This window comes from Myotis myotis, unplaced genomic scaffold (assembly GCF_014108235.1).
Source record: "Myotis myotis isolate mMyoMyo1 unplaced genomic scaffold, mMyoMyo1.p scaffold_m19_p_3, whole genome shotgun sequence".
NCBI lineage: Eukaryota > Metazoa > Chordata > Mammalia > Chiroptera > Vespertilionidae > Myotis > Myotis myotis.
The window spans coordinates 208932878-208949115 of NW_023416335.1; the positions used below are offsets into that span (position 1 = coordinate 208932878).

At 40.1% G+C, this 16238-nt stretch overlaps 1 protein-coding gene across 7 annotated transcripts in view; it reads right to left on the reverse strand.

Annotated features, from left to right (window-relative positions):
• The window catches only part of MRTFA (myocardin related transcription factor A), a 195634-nt gene that overhangs the window by 118328 nt on the left and 61068 nt on the right, over positions 1-16238 (reverse strand). For 3 of the 7 annotated variants that reach the window (XM_036297946.1, XM_036297938.1, XM_036297942.1), the window contains 3 exons: positions 13224-13294; positions 9926-9953; positions 3916-4177 (listed from right to left, as the gene is read on the reverse strand). In XM_036297946.1, coding sequence (XP_036153839.1) covers positions 3916-4177; positions 9926-9953; positions 13224-13291 — 358 coding nt within the window. In that variant the 5' untranslated portion in view covers positions 13292-13294. The remainder of the gene's footprint in view (positions 1-3915; positions 4178-9925; positions 9954-13223; positions 13295-16238) is intronic. The other 4 variants (XM_036297939.1, XM_036297940.1, XM_036297941.1 and 1 more) reach the window with 2 other exon arrangements.

Sequence of the window (16238 nt, forward strand, 5' to 3'; positions counted from 1 at the left end):
CACGGGGATGTGCCCGCAACCCAGGTACATGCCCTTGACCGGAATCGAACCTGGGACCTCTCAGTCCGCAGGCTGACGCTCTATCCACTGAGCCAAACCGGTTTCGGCTCTTTTTTCTTATACTTTGATTATAACACAAAATATTTCGTTTTCATATAGGAAGAAAACAAAACAACCCTCTGGTTTGAACATCTGGGTGCATGGAGGTATGGTTTCCTACAATGGAGAATTCAGTAGGAACTGCAGGTGAGGTAGTAAGTTTAACTCTGAGAATACTGAGGCCAGTGGAGCATTCAATGGACAGCCAAGAATATGAGTCTGAAATTTAGGGGAGAAACTTGGCCTGGACCTACAAGGTGGGCAAAAATAAGCTTACAGTTATAAATGAAACAGAGTTTATTCTTATATTAGAGGCCCAATGCATGAGATTCGTGCACAGGTAGGGTCCCTAGGCCTGGCCGGCAATCAGGGCCAATCTGTGGGGCGACCTACGGGGCAACTGGGGCCCCCGCTGGCACCCGCCTTGGCTGGCCTAGCGCTGCCTGCTCACCAGCCCCTCCCCACCACCGCTGCTGCCACTGGTCAGGGCCTGTGGGCTGAGGGCAGCTCCTGCGTTGAGTGTCTGGCCCCTGGTGGTCAGTGCACGTCATAGCAACTGGTCATTCAGCTGGTTGTTCTGCCGTTCAGTCAATTTGCATACTAGGCTTTTATTATACAGAAATTATTTATTATATTTATTATTATTATTATTAACCTACTATGCCCACCTCTGTATAAGATGGGAATCAACAGCATATGATGATGGTTAAAGCCAAAGTTTTGGGGGAAATCATTCAAGGTAAAGATATAGAATAAGAAATAAAGAAGCCCTAGAAGTAACAAAATTTAAGGAGATGGGTAGAGAAAGATAGCAAAAGATCTGAGCAGAAAAGAGAGTGACTGGAAAGGCAAAGCTTAAAAACTGCTTAAAAAGCCAGGAAAGAGTAATGTCACAGAAGTCAGTGGAAGAAAAGTTTCAGGTCAGAGGAAGTGGCCACCATATCAAAAGTTGCAGAGAGATCAATAGAATAAAGAGAGCCTATCTGATCTACAATGAAAAGAACACTAATGGCTTTGGCAATGGTAGTTTCTGAAGAGAGGTAGGGACAGAAGCCAGAATGCAGTGAAGTCTCTAGAATGTGGGAAAGTAAACTACTTTTAGGAGCTTGACTCCAAGGGTTAGAGAGTTATTTTTCAAAATGGAGAAAAATTCAGATTTATATACCAAAGAGTTGAGAAAGAAAGGCTGAAGATACACCAACACCTCTGCCCCAACAGCAACAGCTACCTTCTACTCCACTGAGACCAACACATCTGTCGGCACCAATTTTCTCCACTCCATGCCCAAAACATAGGAGTTTGTTGTTTGTTGTCTGTCATCACCTTCACTGCCATTCTCCTATCCCTAAAGAATGCTGGTCTTCACTCTTGCTCAAGACAAAGCCAATACCTTTGGATCCCATTCTCTCCTATCTCCACAAGAACCTTGCTCTATCAGTTATCCTTTCCCTTTTTCCGTGTTCAGCTTTTCCCTCTGGACTAACTCTTTCCCCTTAACATATATAACTAAGTTAAAGCCTATGCAATATGGGGGTAAAAAAGTAGAAATTAGGAATGGGAAAAGAACACACAAAAACTGCTTGAGTATCCACTATTTCCCAAAATAAAAACTGCTTGAGTTTTCATTACTTATCCCACTATGAATGTAAAAATACAAGTAAAGCATTCATTTATTCATTCAATTAATATTTATTTGGTGGCCACTATGAGCTAGGAGTTGAATATACGCCTGTGAGCAAAATAAAGTTTCCGGTCTTCTGAAATTTATCAAAGTGGGGGTGGTATAGATAATAAACAAATACACACATCATAGTAAGTGCTTGGAAGACAAAGCAGGACAGAGAGTAATGGGAGGCACTGTTTTATAAAATAGGCAGGGAAAGCCTCCCTGAGGAAATGACATTTGTGCAGGAACTTCAGTATAGGCACAGCAAGTACCAAGACCCTGCGACAGGAGCATACTTGATATGTTCAAGAAACAGAAAGTGTGCCCTGACTGGTTTGGCTCAGTGGATAGAGCGTCGGCCTGTGGACTCAAGGGTCCCAGGTTCGATTCCAGTCAAGGGCATGTACCTTGGTTGCGGGCACATTCCCAGTGGGGGTATGCAGAAGGCAGCTGATCGATGTTTCTAAGTCTCTATCCCTCTCCCTTCCTCTCTGTAAAAAAATCAATAAAATATATTTTTTTAAAAATACTACACTGTTTAAAAAAAAAAAGAAAGAAAGAATAAAAAGTGTGGCTGGAACAGAGTAGAGTGAGTTAGAGAACAAAGGTAAGAAATCAGGTCAGAGAGGATACCAGTGCCTCATCGTAAGAACTATAATTTCATCATAAGTCTTTAGGAAGATACTAACGGGTTTTGAGAGGAGTGTAACAATGTCTGATTTCAGTTTTCAAAGGGTCACTCATGTTGCTGAGTGGATAATTACCATTATAACATCGGGTGATAAAGTAAGATGATAAAGGGCAACTGAACAAACCAAAAGAGAAACACTTAACAATGAATGTAAGTTAGGACAGGCTTTGCAAAAGGAGTGATGCATGAACAAGCAAGAAAGGAGATGGGGGGTGAGAGTAGGGGGGTGGTCTATGCCAAGTAGCTGGCATAAGTGTAGAAAAGCCACAAGAGTTTTGAAAAGATTTGGTATTTCAATTCCCCAGCACCAAACAGTCCAAAATATTTTATAAAAACATATCTTTTATAATGTCTACAAAAAAAAAAAAAAAGACCTATTAAGGTATTTGCATGGCCTTTATGTAGAAAATTATAAAACTATGGAAAGACATTAAAGGAGCTCTAGCTGGTTTTGCTCAGTGGATGGAGCGTAGGTCCATGGACTGAAGGGTCCCGGTTTCGGTTCTGGTCAAGGGCACGTACCCCGGTGGCAGGCTTGATCCCTAGCCCTGGTCGGGCACAGGCAGGAGGCAACCAATCTATGTGTCTCTCTCATATTGATGTTTTTCTCTCTCTCTGCTTCTCCCCCTCCCTTCCATTCTCTAAAAATTAATGGAAAAAATATCCTCGGGTAAGGATGAACAAAAAAGAATTTTTTTAAAAAGGAAAGATATTAAAGGAGGCCTATTTTATTGAAAGATTCAACTGGTTGGGAATTCCCAATATTTAAAATGTGGCCCCTGGCCGGGTAGCTCCGCTAGTTAGAGTATTGCCCCAATATGCCAAGGTTAAGAGTTCGATCCCTGGTCAGGGCACATACAAGAAACAACCATTGAATGCATAAATAAGTGGAACAACAAATAGATATTTCTCTCTCTCTCTCTAAACTCAATAAATTTAAAAATGTTTTAAGTGTATATTTTCCCCATTAACCTATAAGTGATATATTTCAAATAAAAATCCAAACAAGTATACCAAAAGACATGTACAAAAATTTCATAGGACCATGACTGATAATAGTCCCAAATGAAAACAACCCAAATATCCATCAAAAGTAAAATGAACAAATTACAGTATATTCATAAAATGGATTTATTATAAAGCAATGAAAATAAATTACAGCCACACAACTCACTCCCTAATTTAGCACAGTTTATAATACAGTGATGCTCAATAAATATTTCCTGAATTAATGAATATATGGAAGGAGTGAGGAGGGAGAAGCAGAAAAGTAGGAAGACAAATTAAAAAGCAATTATAATAACCCAGAAAGAAGATGTTGGGTTCACAATGATCACCTAAACTTACTATTTCTCTGTTTTACAAGAAAGAGTATGATTATAAGAAACTTTTAAGAGAAATAAAATAAAATAAGACCCTGAGTCAAACCAGGCAATGCAATAATTCCCTGTCTACTCACCATTCTTCCGCTCACTAAGTGGAGGCAAATTGGGATTCCTGCCAGGGTGGAGGCCAAGGGTCAGCTCGGGCTGCAAGGAGAGCTCCTGCAGCTCATTGGCAACAGCTTCACTCTGGGGGCTGGGGGCCGCGGACAGGGACACCAGCACTGGTTCATCATCATTTTCGCCAGCCCCTCCTCCGTCCAGCCCATTCACAGCAATGACGGAAGGGGGCAGGCACACTACACTGGAGAAATCCACTTTGGCTTTCGTGATGGCAACCTGGAAATGGAAGGAAAAACAAAAAGTTTAGATGTCACTGTAAATAGACTATTTTACTGAGAATAAGCTGAATACTAATATTATTAATTATGTTATTAGTACGCTACCATTATTCTTTAAAACTTTGGGTAAAATAAGATAACAGCATTATTAAATTAACTATACTCACAGAGTGCATAAGATTGAAAGTCTGATACTGTCCTCAATGACATCACTCAGGAGGACAACATACAATTAAAATAAAGGTAGCATGCACACACACACGTACAACGAAATAAAAGGAAATAGTGGCTAAGGAGAAATAGCTGAGATCAGTGTTACCTTCCAATTACTATGGGAAAGTATCCTGAGAAATAACACTTAATGAGCATCCACAAGGTATGAAAGTGTCATATACTACCAACACAATTTGGGGGAGAAAATTTCTTTAACAATTCCCAAGCCATTAGATACCATAAAGAAATATAAATATAGAGATGTCTGTTTGACGATGGGTAGTAGCTTACATGAATATTTAATCATAGTACCCAGGAATAGGATAATAAAAACAAAATACCTGGCAACATGGAAAAGGACAAGATTTTTAAAAATGAAAGAGCCTGGCCTGCACGGCTTCGGGGTTGAGCAGCAGTCTATGAACCAGGAGGTCATGGTTCGATCCCCAGTCATGGCACATGCCCAGGTTTGGGGCTGGATCCCCAGTACGGAGCAAGCAGGAGGCAGCCAATCAATGATTCTCTCTCATCATTGTTGTTACTATCGCTCTCTTCCTCTCTGAAATCAATAAAGATATATATTTTTAATGACAAAGTACTTACAACAGGAAAGTATTTTCAACAATATGGGAATTAATGGTTAAGTGGATTAAGAATGTATTTATACACCAAATCCTATGCAGTTAAGAATAATTTCTATAAAGCATTTAAAATCTACTTATACAAAAACCCTGAGTGTAACATCACGTCCAGAAGCTCTAGCAACCAGAAGGAAGTCAGTCCTGCAGGGGTCGTCTTGGAAAAGGCTGCACCCTTCCCCAGCTGTTTCCCCTGAGGGCGAGGTTTCAGGCAGGAACCCGCCCTCAGAGCGGAGCGTGTAAGTACTGAGTTCCGGCCTTCAAACCAGACCCTGACAGTAGGGAGGAGGCAGCCCCATTCCTCACAGAATCTGCTGTTGGATAGCTTGCTGTCAGTGGCCTGCCAGCCAGGAACCCCATTCACCTGCACCCCAGACCCTGACAGGAGGGAGGAGGGAGCCCCACTCCTCATGGAATCGACAGGTGGCCAGCTTGCTGTCAGCGGCCTGCCAGCTAGGAATCCCATTCACCTGCATATCTGTATAAAGTTTTAATACATTATATTAGAGGTCGTGGTGGGAGCTGTTTCCTGGGAGGGCGAGGTTTGGGCCCTCGGAGCCTGGAGGTATATCTTTAAAAAGTTTTAATACATTATATTATAGGTTGTGGTGGTACTGTTTTACCCACAGCACCTACAGGAATTGCTGTAAATTTAATTCTTGGTGGAAGAACCTTTCATTCCCAATATAAATGACCAATTCCATTAAATGAAACTTCAAGTTCTAGACTCGATATAAACAGTGAGGTTGCTAAAACTATTAAAAAGGCCCAACTTCTCATTATTGATGAATGCACCATGGCATCCAGTCATGCTATAAACGCCATAGACAGATTACTAAGAGAAATTATGAATTTGAATGTTGTATTTGGTGGGAAAGTTCTCCTTCTTGGAGGGGATTTTCGACAATGTCTCAGTATTGTACCGCACGCTATGCGTACTGCATGCTATGCGTACCGCATGCTATGTGATCGGCCACAGTACAAATGAATTTAAAGTACTATAATGTTTGGGGATGTTTCAGAAAGCTGTCTCTTAAAACAAATATGAGATCAGAGGATTCTGCTTATAGTGAATAGTTAGTAAAACTTGGAGATGGCAAACTTGATAGCAGTTTTCATTTAAGAATGGATATTATTGAAATCCCCTGTGAAATGATTTGTAATGGATCTATTATTGAAGCTACCTTTGGAAATAGTATATCTATAGATAATATTAAAAAAACATCTAAATGTGCAATTCTTTGTCCAAAAAAATGAGCACGTTCAAAAATTAAATGAAGGAATTTTGGATATACTCAATGGAGATTTTCACACATATTTGAGTGATGATTCCATTGATTCCACAGATGATGCTGAAAAGGAAAATTTTGCCATCAAATTTCTTAATAGTATTACTCCTTCGGGAATGCCGTGTCATAAGTTAAAATTGAAAGTGGGTGCAATCATCATGCTATTGAGAAATCTCAGTAGTAAATGGGGTCTTTGTAATGGTACCAGATTTATTATCAAAAGATTACGATCTAACATTATCGAAGCTGAAGTATTAACAGCATCTGCAGAGGGAGAGGTTGTTCTGATTCCAAGAATTGATTTGTTCCCATCTGACACTGGCCTCCCATTTAAATTAATTCGATGACAGTTTCCTGTGATGCCAGCATTTGTGATGACTATTAATAAATCACAAGGACAAACTCTAGACAGAGTAGGCATATTCCTACCTGAACCCGTTTTTGCACATGGTCAGTTATATGTTGCTTTCTCTCGAGTTCAAAGAGCATGTGACATTAAAGTTCTAAATACTTCAGCACAAGGGAAATTAGTCAAGCACTCTGAAAGTGTTTTCACTCTTAATGTGGTGTACAGGGAGATATTAGAATAAGTTTAATCACTTTATCAGTCATTGTTTGCATCACTGTTGTTTTTATATATTTTTGTTGTTTTCATATCATGTTTTTGTCGTTTTTATATCATGCCTCTGTTGCTGTTATATCCTTTTGTTACTGTTTGTTTATTAACTAGAGGCCCAGTGCACAAAAATTTGTGCACTCGGGGGGAAGGGGGGGGTCCCTCAGCCCGGCCTGTGCCCTCTTGCAGTCTGGGACCCCTCGGGAGATAACGACCTGCTGGCTTAGGCCTGCTCCCGGGTGGCAGAGAGCAGGCCCAATCCCTAGGCACAGCCCCTGGTCGGGCTCAGAGCAGGGTCGATGGGGAGGTTGCGGTGCCACCCCGTCACTCACAGAGCAGGGCCCATCAGGGGGGTTGGGGCTCTGTACCCTGTCACGCACAGAGCAGGGCCCATCAGGGGGTTGGGGCGCCACCCTCTATCACCCACAGAGCAGGGCCGATCAGGGGGTTGGGGTGCTGCCACTCTCACACTCAGGGCAGGGCCGATAGGGAGGTTATGGCTCTACCCCGTCACACACAGAGCAGGGCCCGTGTGTGTGTGTGTGGGGGAGTTGGGGCGCCGCACCGTCACACACAGAGCAGGGCCGATCAGGGGGTTGGGGTGCCGCACCCTGTCACACACAGAGCTGCAGGGCGATCAGAGGGTTGGGGAGCTCCCCCCTATCAGGCACAGAGCAGGGCTGAACTGGAGGTTGGGGCACCTTCCCCTGTCACGAACAGAGCAGGGTGGATAGGGAGGTTGTGGCCCCGCCCCCTGTCACACACAGAGCTGCAGGGCGATCAGGGGGTTTGGGCACTGCCCCGTCACGCTGATCCCGGTCCCGGGAGGCCTCGTGGCTCCACTGATCCCAGTGCTGGGGGGCATATTACCCTTTTACTATATAGGGTAGAGGCCTGGTACACGGGTGGATGCCAGCTGGTTTGCCCTGAAGGGTGTCCTGGATCAGGGTGGGGGTCCCCACTGGGGTGCCTGGCCAGCCTGGGTGAGGGGATGATGGCTGTTTGCAGCTGGTCACACATCCTTCAGGGTGTGGGTCCCCACTGGGGTGCCTGGCCAGCCTGGGTGAGGGGATGATGGCTGTTTGCAGCTGGTCACACACCCTTCAGGGTGAGGGTCCCCACTGGGGTGCCTGGCCAGCCTGGGTGAGGGGCTGAGGGCTGTTTTCAGGCTGGGGGTGACTGAAGCTCCCAACTGCTCCTTTTTTTCTTTTTTTTTTAAATTCTGGGCCAGCTTTAGCTTTGAGGCTTGGCTCCAGCTCTTAGGCCTCTGCTGCTGAAAGTAGGTTTCTGGCCTTTGCTTACAATGTTGCAATCCTGCTGGCTGAAGCCCGGCAGATTCTGGCCTTTGCTTACAATGTTGCGATCCGGCTGGCTGAAGCCCGGCAGACTAAAACAGGTTTCTGGGGTTTTGTTTAGCTTCTATATTTGTTACATAGTTGCTTAGAGTTGCAGCTCAGAGGCCTGCAGCGGCAGGCGGGGAACGTTGTAGTCCTGTGTCACTGAAGCAAGCAAGCCTCATGTTAGTTTCAAGCTGCCTGGCTGCCGGCCGCCATCTTGGCTGGCAGTTAATTTGCATATTGCCCTGACTAGCCAATGGGAAGGGTAGCGGTCATACGCCAATTACCATGTTTCTCTTTTATTAGATAGGATAAATTTATATATTATTTTCATATACATTTTACTAATTTCCTTTCATCTCTCACACTTCTATTATAGAGAAAGGGCAAATAGCAATATTAAAATATTTCCACAATTAATTCCCTTTTAATGTGCACGAATTTCGTGCACCGGGCTACTGGTGCATAAATTTTTATCTAAAATTAAGTGTAAGAAAAGATATAAAATGCATACTAATATATAAAAATATTATATGGGTTAAAAAGACTATAAGGAAGTATACCAAAACTCAAAACAGATTGTTTCTTTTTACTTTCTTTAGTTTCCAAAGTTTCCCTACGACACTTAAATGCTCTTATAATAAATTATATATTGCTTTTATAATGAAAAAGGTAGAGTTCTTTAGAAAGGAAGATCTAGGAGTCAGCTCCTGTAAATTTAGTAAAGGCTTTAGTCTAATTTGCTTCAGATGGAGAAACCAAGATATTAGAAGTCTTAAAAGGAAGAAAAGCATTAAAAACTAAAAAAGACCATCACATTGCTCTTCATGTAAGGCTTTTGTGTGCCCAAACCTGAGTATAGTTCTGGTTGATAAATTGCATAAAATAGAAAATGAATTGGAAAAGTTCCAGATAAGAGCAATTAAGATGGGGGGAAGTGGCATTAAAAAGAATAAAGATAGTCCTAGCTGGTTTGGTTCAGTGGACAGAGCATCAGCCTGCGGACTGAAGGGTCCCAGATTCAATTCCAGCCAAGGGCACGTGACCAGGTTTTGGGCTTGATCCCAGTGGGGGGCATGTAAGAGGCAGCCAATCAATGATTCTCTCTCACCATTGATGTTTCTATCTCTCCCTCTCCCTTCCTCTCTGGAATCAATAAAAAAATTTTTTTTTAAAGAATAAAGATATTGCCCTAACTGGTTTGGCTCAGTGGATAGAGCGTCGGCCTGTGGACTCAAGGGTCCCAGGTTCGATTCTTGTCAAGGGCATGTACCTTGGTTGCGGGCACATACCCAGTGGGGAGTGTGCAGGAGGCAGCTGATTGATGTTTCTCGCTCATCGATGTTTCTAACTATCTCTCTCCCTTCCTCTCTGTAAAAAATCAATAAAATATATTTTTTTAAAAAAGAATAAAGATATTAAGAAGAACTCTGCTCAAAAAAAAAAAATCTTGAAGAAGACATAAGTGAGGCAAGTTTAAAAGAAAAAATATTTAGGAGCTCAATACTCTTAAGAGGAAGTACACGCAAAATTGGGAAATGGAATTTTTTTAAGGACTTGAACAATTTTAGGAATAAAAAACAACAAACGTTGACTAAGAAAATCCAGACTCTAACCTTCAAAGAATTTTTTTCCATCTTACCTATGACTTACCATCATGTAAGCCATATCTCTGTGTGTACTGAAAAAAAAAACAATTGTTATACATGATTAATCCATCTGGCTCATTATTCTTTGCCAATTACCCTTAAAGAACATGTCTGCTTTCCTTAATAGCAGCCTTGTAAAACTAAACAGATTCAATTTTATGATATTCAAAGGATTCTATGAGACCTGAACTCCTTAGGGCAGTAGTCCTCAATACCCTTCCACACGCTGATTCATATGTGACCACGCGCACGTGTGCACATGGATGACATACTAACATGTTCATTTTAAAAACAACAAAAACTCTTAAGTGAGCTATAGAAGGACAGTATCAAAATTTCAGCCCTAAGACACAGGAAAGGTGGCTTCACATACAGTAACAGGTTTTCAATAAATAGTTATTGATATTCAATGGAATATTATCCATTCATAACAAAGAAGGAAATCCTGCCATTTATGACTACATGGGTGGACCTTGAGGTCATTATGCTAAGTGAAATAAGTCTGACAGAGAAAGACAAATACTGTATTATCTCACTTATCCAGTATATGGAATCTAAAAACAAAAAACAGCCCCCCCTTGAAAAAAAAAAAAGAAACAAACCCAAACTCAAAGAAATCAGATTTGTGGGTACCAGAGGCAGGGAGTGGGAAAATTGGATAAAGGTAGTCAAAAGGTACAAGCTTCCACTTTGTAAGATAAATAAGACCTGGGGATGTAATGCAGAACTTTACATCAGGTTGTATGCTTTTTCTGAAAGTTCTTAAAATAGTAAATCCTAAGAGTTCTCATCACACAAAAAAGATTGTGTTTTTTGTTGTTGCTTTTTTTGGTTTCTACATGAGGTTATGGATGTTAACTAAACTTACTGTGGCACAATATGTATGTTAAGTCATTATGCTGTGTGCCTTATACTTACACACTGCTGTATGTCAATTATATTTCAATAAATTTTGGGGGGGAAAGTTATTCAATCTGGATAATATGAGTTCATTCCTCTCATTAGAAACTGAGACAGTAATCACTGTAGAGAGACCCTGTAGATAGCATTTGCATATTAAGGGGCACTCATAAATACTTGTCTGAACAAAGACAGAAGCAAATGAAAGACACATGAAGATATTCTGGGACCCAAAACAGGCACATCTTGAGGAAAATCTGAAGGAATTGGAAAGACTGCATGAAACATACAGAAACACTTAAAAAAAATGTTTAGTTGAACACCTAGTTATGTAATGTCCAATCACTAGGGTGTACACCTGAAACTAATATAATAATGTATGCCAAGTGTAATTGAAAAATAAAAAATGATTTTTTTAAAAAGTGGGAAAAAAAATGTTTAGAAAAGTCAAAGAAAAGAACCAGTAAACTTCATTCCATGTAAGTACACTAGTTAAACTGTTGAGCTAGAATCATCAATATTATCAAAGGCCTGTGGCCCTAACACCAAAGACCGGCGTGGGTCGGTGGGGCCGCGCAATTTCGCATGCTGGGCTTCTAGTAGTTTATAAAAAGTTCTTATCCAAACAGCAAAACCCCATTATTTCAGACTTACCTGGTATCTCTGGTACTATAACTTAGTCTGAAATTAAGTAAAATGTGCTACAGAGGGAGGAGGGGTCTATCAAGTAAAAGAGTACCAGCAATTTTATGGTGTTTACCAAATTAAGAGAAAAACTAAAATACTGCCACAGAATTCATTTTTTACATGATTATAAGAGAGACTAACATATTCAATGTTAATATGTAAATAAATATTTCTCATTTAAAATGAGCTATTTTTCATTAAAAATGGTCTGGCAATAGTGTTTACTGGGTATAAAGTTTCAGTTTTGCAAGATGAAAAAGTTCTAGAAATATGTTGTACAACAATGAATATACTTAACACTACAGAGCTATATACTTAAAAATAGTTGAGATGGTAAGTTTAATGCTGTATTTTTTTTTTACCACAATAATTTTAAAATGGCCTGGCAAGATTTCTTCTTCTTCTTCTTCTTTTTTTAAATATATTTTATTGATTTTTTACAGAGAGGAAGGGATAGGGTTAGAGAGTTAGAAACATCAATGAGAGAGAAACACTGATCAGCTGCCTCCTGCACACCCCCTACTGGAGATGTGCCCGCAACCAAGGTACATGCCCTTGACCGGAATAGAACCTGGGACCCTTCAGTCCGCAGGCCGATGCTCTATCCACTAAGCCAAACTGGTTAGAGCAAGATTCCTTCTTAAAAAGATAATTTACTTCCCTGGCCGGTGTTGAGCTTCGGCCTGCACACTGAAGTCTCAGGTTCTATTCCCAGTCAAAGGCATGTATGTACCTGGGTGCAAGTTTGTTCCTTATCCCCAGTAGGGGCATGTGTGGGAGGCAACCAGTTAATGTGTCTCTCTCACATCAATGTTTCTCTCTCTCTCTCTCTCTCTCTCTCTCTCTCTCTCTCTCTCTCCCTCCCTCCTTCCCTCCCCCCACCTCCCACTCTGAGGAACAATGGAAAAAATATCCTCATGTGAGGATTAACAACAAAATAATAATTATTATTATTTACTAAGCTAACCCACATTATTCATCAAGCTTGAAATAAGTTTCTTCTCTTTAAAATATTCTTTAATTTACTTTTCACTAATTCAGAACATACTAATTTACTTTTTACTAAGGACCTCTTTTGAATGTGATTATTATTACTACCAGAGGCCCGGTGCACAAAACTTGAATAACTCTCGTAGTCTGGGAGCCCTCAGGGGATGTCTGACTAACAGCTTAGGCCTGTTCCCCATGGGGAGCGGGCCTAAGCCAGCAGTCAGACAGCCTTAGCCCTGCCACGGAGGCAGGAGAGGCTCCGGCCACCACCGCTGCGCTTGCCAACCATGAGCCCGGCTTCTGGCTGAGCAGCACTCTCCCTGTGGGAGCGCACTGACCACCAGGGGGCAGCTCCTGCATTTGAGCGTCTGCCCCCTGGTGGTCAGTGTGCAACATAGCGACTGATCGTTCTGCCGTTGGGTCAATTTGCATATTAGTCTTTTATTATATAGGATTTCTGAGATTCAGAGATTTGACATTCACATTTGTTACTACTCCCAAAGAGACAATAAAGATCCATCACATGATATCATGATTTTTCTAATGAAGCATGAAGTTAAACTGCTAGAGTCTATAATCCTGGTATGCACTTAATGCATATAACCAGTATTCTGGAAAATGATTTTTTAAAAGAAGCTGTGGAAAATGGCCCCCAAAAGAAAGTCAATACAAGCCTAGTGCTAAGCATGAAGAAGTTTAAAAGTAATGTTCTTTAGAACACATACATTTTTAGTAGATTAAAGAAAGGAGTATCAAATTCTGTAGTGACTTGGATCACAATTGTGCCTGTCATTGCCTGTAATGAAAGAAAAAGCAATTCAAAAAACTATTTTAGTGAGTGTTTCATTCAGAATTTATTTTAATAGCTTAGTAACAAATTGGGTTCCATGTTTATAGGATCATTAAGGGCTTGAAGAGACCACTTAAAGATTTTATATATATATGCTACCACATGTTTTTATTGAGTAAATTATATGCTATGGTGATACTTGTTAATTTAGAAATTTCAAAAGTTTCAGGATGTGTCCTTTAAAAATGCTAATATTAAACTGTATTACAATAAAATTCTTTCATAAAAATTGGGAGTAGGGGAAAATGAAAGAAGGGTGGGAAAAACATTGATAAATGTTGACGCTAAGTACTGGGTATAAAAGATTCATTATACTATTATTCTCTCTACATTTGTGTATGTTTGATAACATTCTTATAATTTTGTAAAAAATAAGATTCTCCCACAGAACAAAGTGAAGACTTGGTGAAACATACAGGAAGGTCTCCTTTATCTTGACCTCAGAAAATGAGCCAGCCGAAACTGGTTTGGCTCAGTGGATAGAGCATCGGCCTGCGGACTGAGGGGTCCCAGGTTTGATTCCAGTCAAGGGCATGTACCTGGGTTGCGGGCACATCCCCAGTGGGAGATGTGCAGGAGGCGGCTGATCGATGTTTCTCTCCCATCGATGTTTCTAACTCTCTATCTCTCTCCCTTCCTCTCTGTAAAAAATCAATAAAATATATTTAAAAAAGAAAATGAGCCAAACAAAAGACAAGTACAAGCACTGACAAAAGAGAGAATATTTAGCATAAAATATATATACATTGGGAAGATTTATTTCTCTAGCAAACACACTACTTTCTACTCATTGTTAAATAACGCACAGGAGAAAATCCTAGTAAACTCTGGCAATCTAGAGACAAGATCCAAAAATGTGAGGTACAGCCACCGTGTATTAAGTCTCCTGTACTAATTCCTGAACACTACTAAAATTTTACTTACTGTAAAACTTGCATGAACAAGAAAACCTAAAAGAGTAATATTTATCTCAGAATCTAGGTATCATATTATTTAGAAAAATTAAAGTTTTATCTTGAACAAAATACTTTCTGAAATGTTTCAAAGGAAACATATTTAAAATAACCAAAAGAAAAAAAAATCTGCACCATGTTTTAGTCTAATAAATTTATAATTCTACTGAGTCAAGATCAAACTTTATTTTTCATCTTAGGATCACCAACTCCAATTTCTTGGCTGCTGATTCACATAGATCAGTAGCAGCCAGAACAAAAATGACATGGGGGCAGGGTCATCTCCCACAACCCATCTGCTTCCTCTCTTGGTGGTCTGATTCTACTTCATCTTTTCTCCACCCCACCCCCTTTTGGGGCTGCAAGCCTTCTGCTTGTGCTGAGCGCATATGCAACTAGAAGCAACAGTACAAATTGTTGTTAGAGAAATGGGAGACAGCTGATAACTCAAAGTATATACTAGCAAGATTCTTTATTATGACCCATGACAAAGAGTTAGTTACATACAATCAAATTACATGACTCTTGCGGAAAAAAATTGCCTGTATTAAAATCATTGTTAATCAATTAATGAACTTTAAGATGGACAGATATTTTACTTTTATTTTCCTCAATTTATCTTCAACACAGTAAATAAACTAAAATATTTAAAACTCTTCCTAAGCAGACATATATATAAAACTAGACACAAAGGAATTCGAGAACAAGTATTTTCTGAGAGCTTACTAAATATGTATGTACTAGATATTAGCCAAGACTTGATATTTTCCTCACAGAAGGACTAATTAGCTGCCCTTATCTCCATCACTAACACCCTCATTATCTTCAGATATCTTAAAAACTACTCAGGCTTTGTGACATGGCAAAGAACAGGCCTCCCTCTTTCATCTTAGAAATCATCCAAAACCAAGAATATGAGAAACAGAAAAATATAAAATTGACCACAAAAAAATGGAAAGCAATGAGAGTGGTACGGCAGATTAAAGATGACCACAAATTTGCTAATGCTTCTCTTCTCCCTTTGATAGGTGAGATCTGTTTCCACTCCCTTGAGTCTGAGCTGGCCTGTGAATGCCTTGACCAACGGAGCACAGTGAAAGTGATGCTGTGCCAGTTGCAAGTGTAGACTTTAAGAGAGCTGGCAGTTTTTACCTTGCTTCTCTCATTGCTTACTTTCACTACTACTTTAATGGATTAATCTTCCACTAAATGGTAAGTACATTGAGGAAAGGAATTCCATTCTATTGTCTTTTTGACTCAAGTACCTAGATACAATACTTGACACAGAATAGGAACTCAATAAATATTTGTTAATTTACTGACTCTATTATCCTCACAGCAGCCACAGCATATATGCAATCAAAGTCAGCACTGATTCAGAAAAAAAGAGGGAAGATGGTTCTATCACAGGTAAATATTTATGTTTAAACAGAAATACACAGAAGATCAGAAAAAGCTCCTGAGGTAGGTAACATTAATATTTAAGAACAATAATTAAAAATGGTTAGGATTGACAGGATTCACTTATTTTTCATTCATTCTTTCAATAAATATAGTATATTAAGTAGCTAGTAGATGCCAGATACTGTTTGGGGTGCTGAGGATAATACAGTAATTAAAACAAAGTTCCTGTCTTCAGGAAGTTTATATTCTTCCAGGAGACAGAACATCATGAAGAAAAACATTGATGTGAGAAAGTGCAGAGAATGTTCTAAAAGGGCAATCCAATTTGGTAGGTGACATGACTCAAGTACAAGTTACATGAGATGCACCTAGAATGGCAACCTGAGTTTAGCTCTAGAAAGCAGGGAATGACATGGTCAAACCATGCTTTAGAAAATTAATCTGACAGTGGAGTAAATACAATACTGGGTTGGAAAAAAAGGAATATGAGGTTGGAGAGAAAGTTACAAAGCTACCTCAACAGGCAAAGTATA